This window comes from Vicia villosa, unplaced genomic scaffold (assembly GCF_029867415.1).
Source record: "Vicia villosa cultivar HV-30 ecotype Madison, WI unplaced genomic scaffold, Vvil1.0 ctg.004398F_1_1, whole genome shotgun sequence".
Lineage (NCBI taxonomy): Eukaryota > Viridiplantae > Streptophyta > Magnoliopsida > Fabales > Fabaceae > Vicia > Vicia villosa.
This window is the reverse complement of record NW_026706431.1, coordinates 104,457-105,935: the sequence shown is the minus strand read 5'-3', so window position 1 is coordinate 105,935 and position 1,479 is coordinate 104,457. Positions and strand designations below refer to the sequence as shown.

General features: G+C 38.5%; 1 protein-coding gene across 1 annotated transcript; it reads left to right on the top strand.

Annotated features, from left to right (window-relative positions):
* Positions 1-548: 548 nt before the first annotated feature.
* On the top strand, positions 549-1,178 carry LOC131642046 (uncharacterized). The gene has a single exon (XM_058912337.1). The coding sequence runs from the start codon at positions 549-551 to the stop codon at positions 1,176-1,178; it is 630 nt and encodes a 209-aa protein (XP_058768320.1).
* The last annotated feature ends 301 nt before the right edge of the window (positions 1,179-1,479 follow it).

The following is a 1,479-nucleotide window of genomic DNA, read 5'->3' as shown; positions in this document are numbered from 1 at the left end:
AATGCAAGGAAAAATGTAAGAGAGGTGCTGGATATTGGGGAGAAAGCAGAAGATTTCATTTATCCAGTAGAGAACCGAGCACAAGATAGGAAGGAACCAAACCAAAGTGGAGTTTTTCAACCTCTTAAACAGAAAAACCTTTACGTAAAGCATAATTATTTGTCAGGAGGTCTACCTTTATCTTACGACTTAATCACTAGTGCTGATATCATAAACTGTAACAAGAGAATAACCAATGGAGTGTTGAACAAGGCAGCGGAGGGGCTGTGGAACTCAATGGTAAAGTTGGGCATCACGAACATTTCAGACAACTTTGATCTAATATCAAGATTGAAGGAAATGGAATCAAGGGATCGCAAAGGGAAATTGGTGACGAAGGGGATCAACAATCATGCACCCTCATGATTATTTTCTCTTTAAACTTGAGAGGAGGAGGTAGCCGGGCTAAGATAAAAAGAGTCGGTTACCACATTTAAAAAGGGGATGTTGATATTTTCTTCATTCAAGAAACAAAGTTAAGTGGCATCGATATAAATTTAGTCAAGGATATGTGGGGGGATGTTCAAGTTAAGTGGTCGCATTTGGATGCCAATGGGGCGTCGGGAGGCATTGTCACGATGTGGAAAAAGGATTTCTTCATTCTCAATAATAGTTTTAGAGGAGAGGGTTTCTTGGGCCTTTGTGTGGAGAAGGGAGGCAAACTTATTTACTTTGTGAATGTTTATGCTTCTTGTGACATAGCCACGAAAAAAAGAACTTGGGAAAGGATATGCGAGTTCAGAAAGAATAACAATAAAGGATCTTGGTGCATAGGAGGAGATTTAAATTCTATCTCTTCATTAGAAGAAAGAATTGGAGTTTCAATACGAAGTTATAGGAGGGAGATAACGATATTGAATGAGTTCATAGAGGAAATGGAGTTGGTGGATCTACCTACGGTAGGAGGCAAGTTTACTTGGATTAAAAGTAATGGCAAGGCCATGAGTAGGTTAGATAGATTCCTTCTATCGGATTGCTTTGTAGAAGATTGGAAGTTGGATAGCCAACATATTGTTGAGAGGGATGTGTACGACCATGCTCCTATTTGGTTGAAAGATAATAGAAAGGATTGGGGTCCTAAACATTTTAAGTTCAACAATATGTGGTTCAAGCATGAGGATTTTGATACTTTCGTGTAGGAGGAATGGAAGAAGATTGAATTTAAAGGGAGAGGAGATTATTGCTTGGTTGAAAAGTTGAAAACTCTTAAAAACCGGATCTCTTGGTGGAACAAAACGATCTATTGGTGGATAGACCTCGAAATTGACAAAGATGGGAAAGAGATGCACTCTTTAGATAACTTGTTTGTTCATTTTGCAGGTAATGTGCCAGAAAATGTGGTTAAGGAAAGAATAAAAGTGGCAGAGGTTTTTTTGGACAACATTAACAAGAGAGAAGGACTTCTAAGACTTAAGTCGAGATAACTTTGGATTTCTGAAG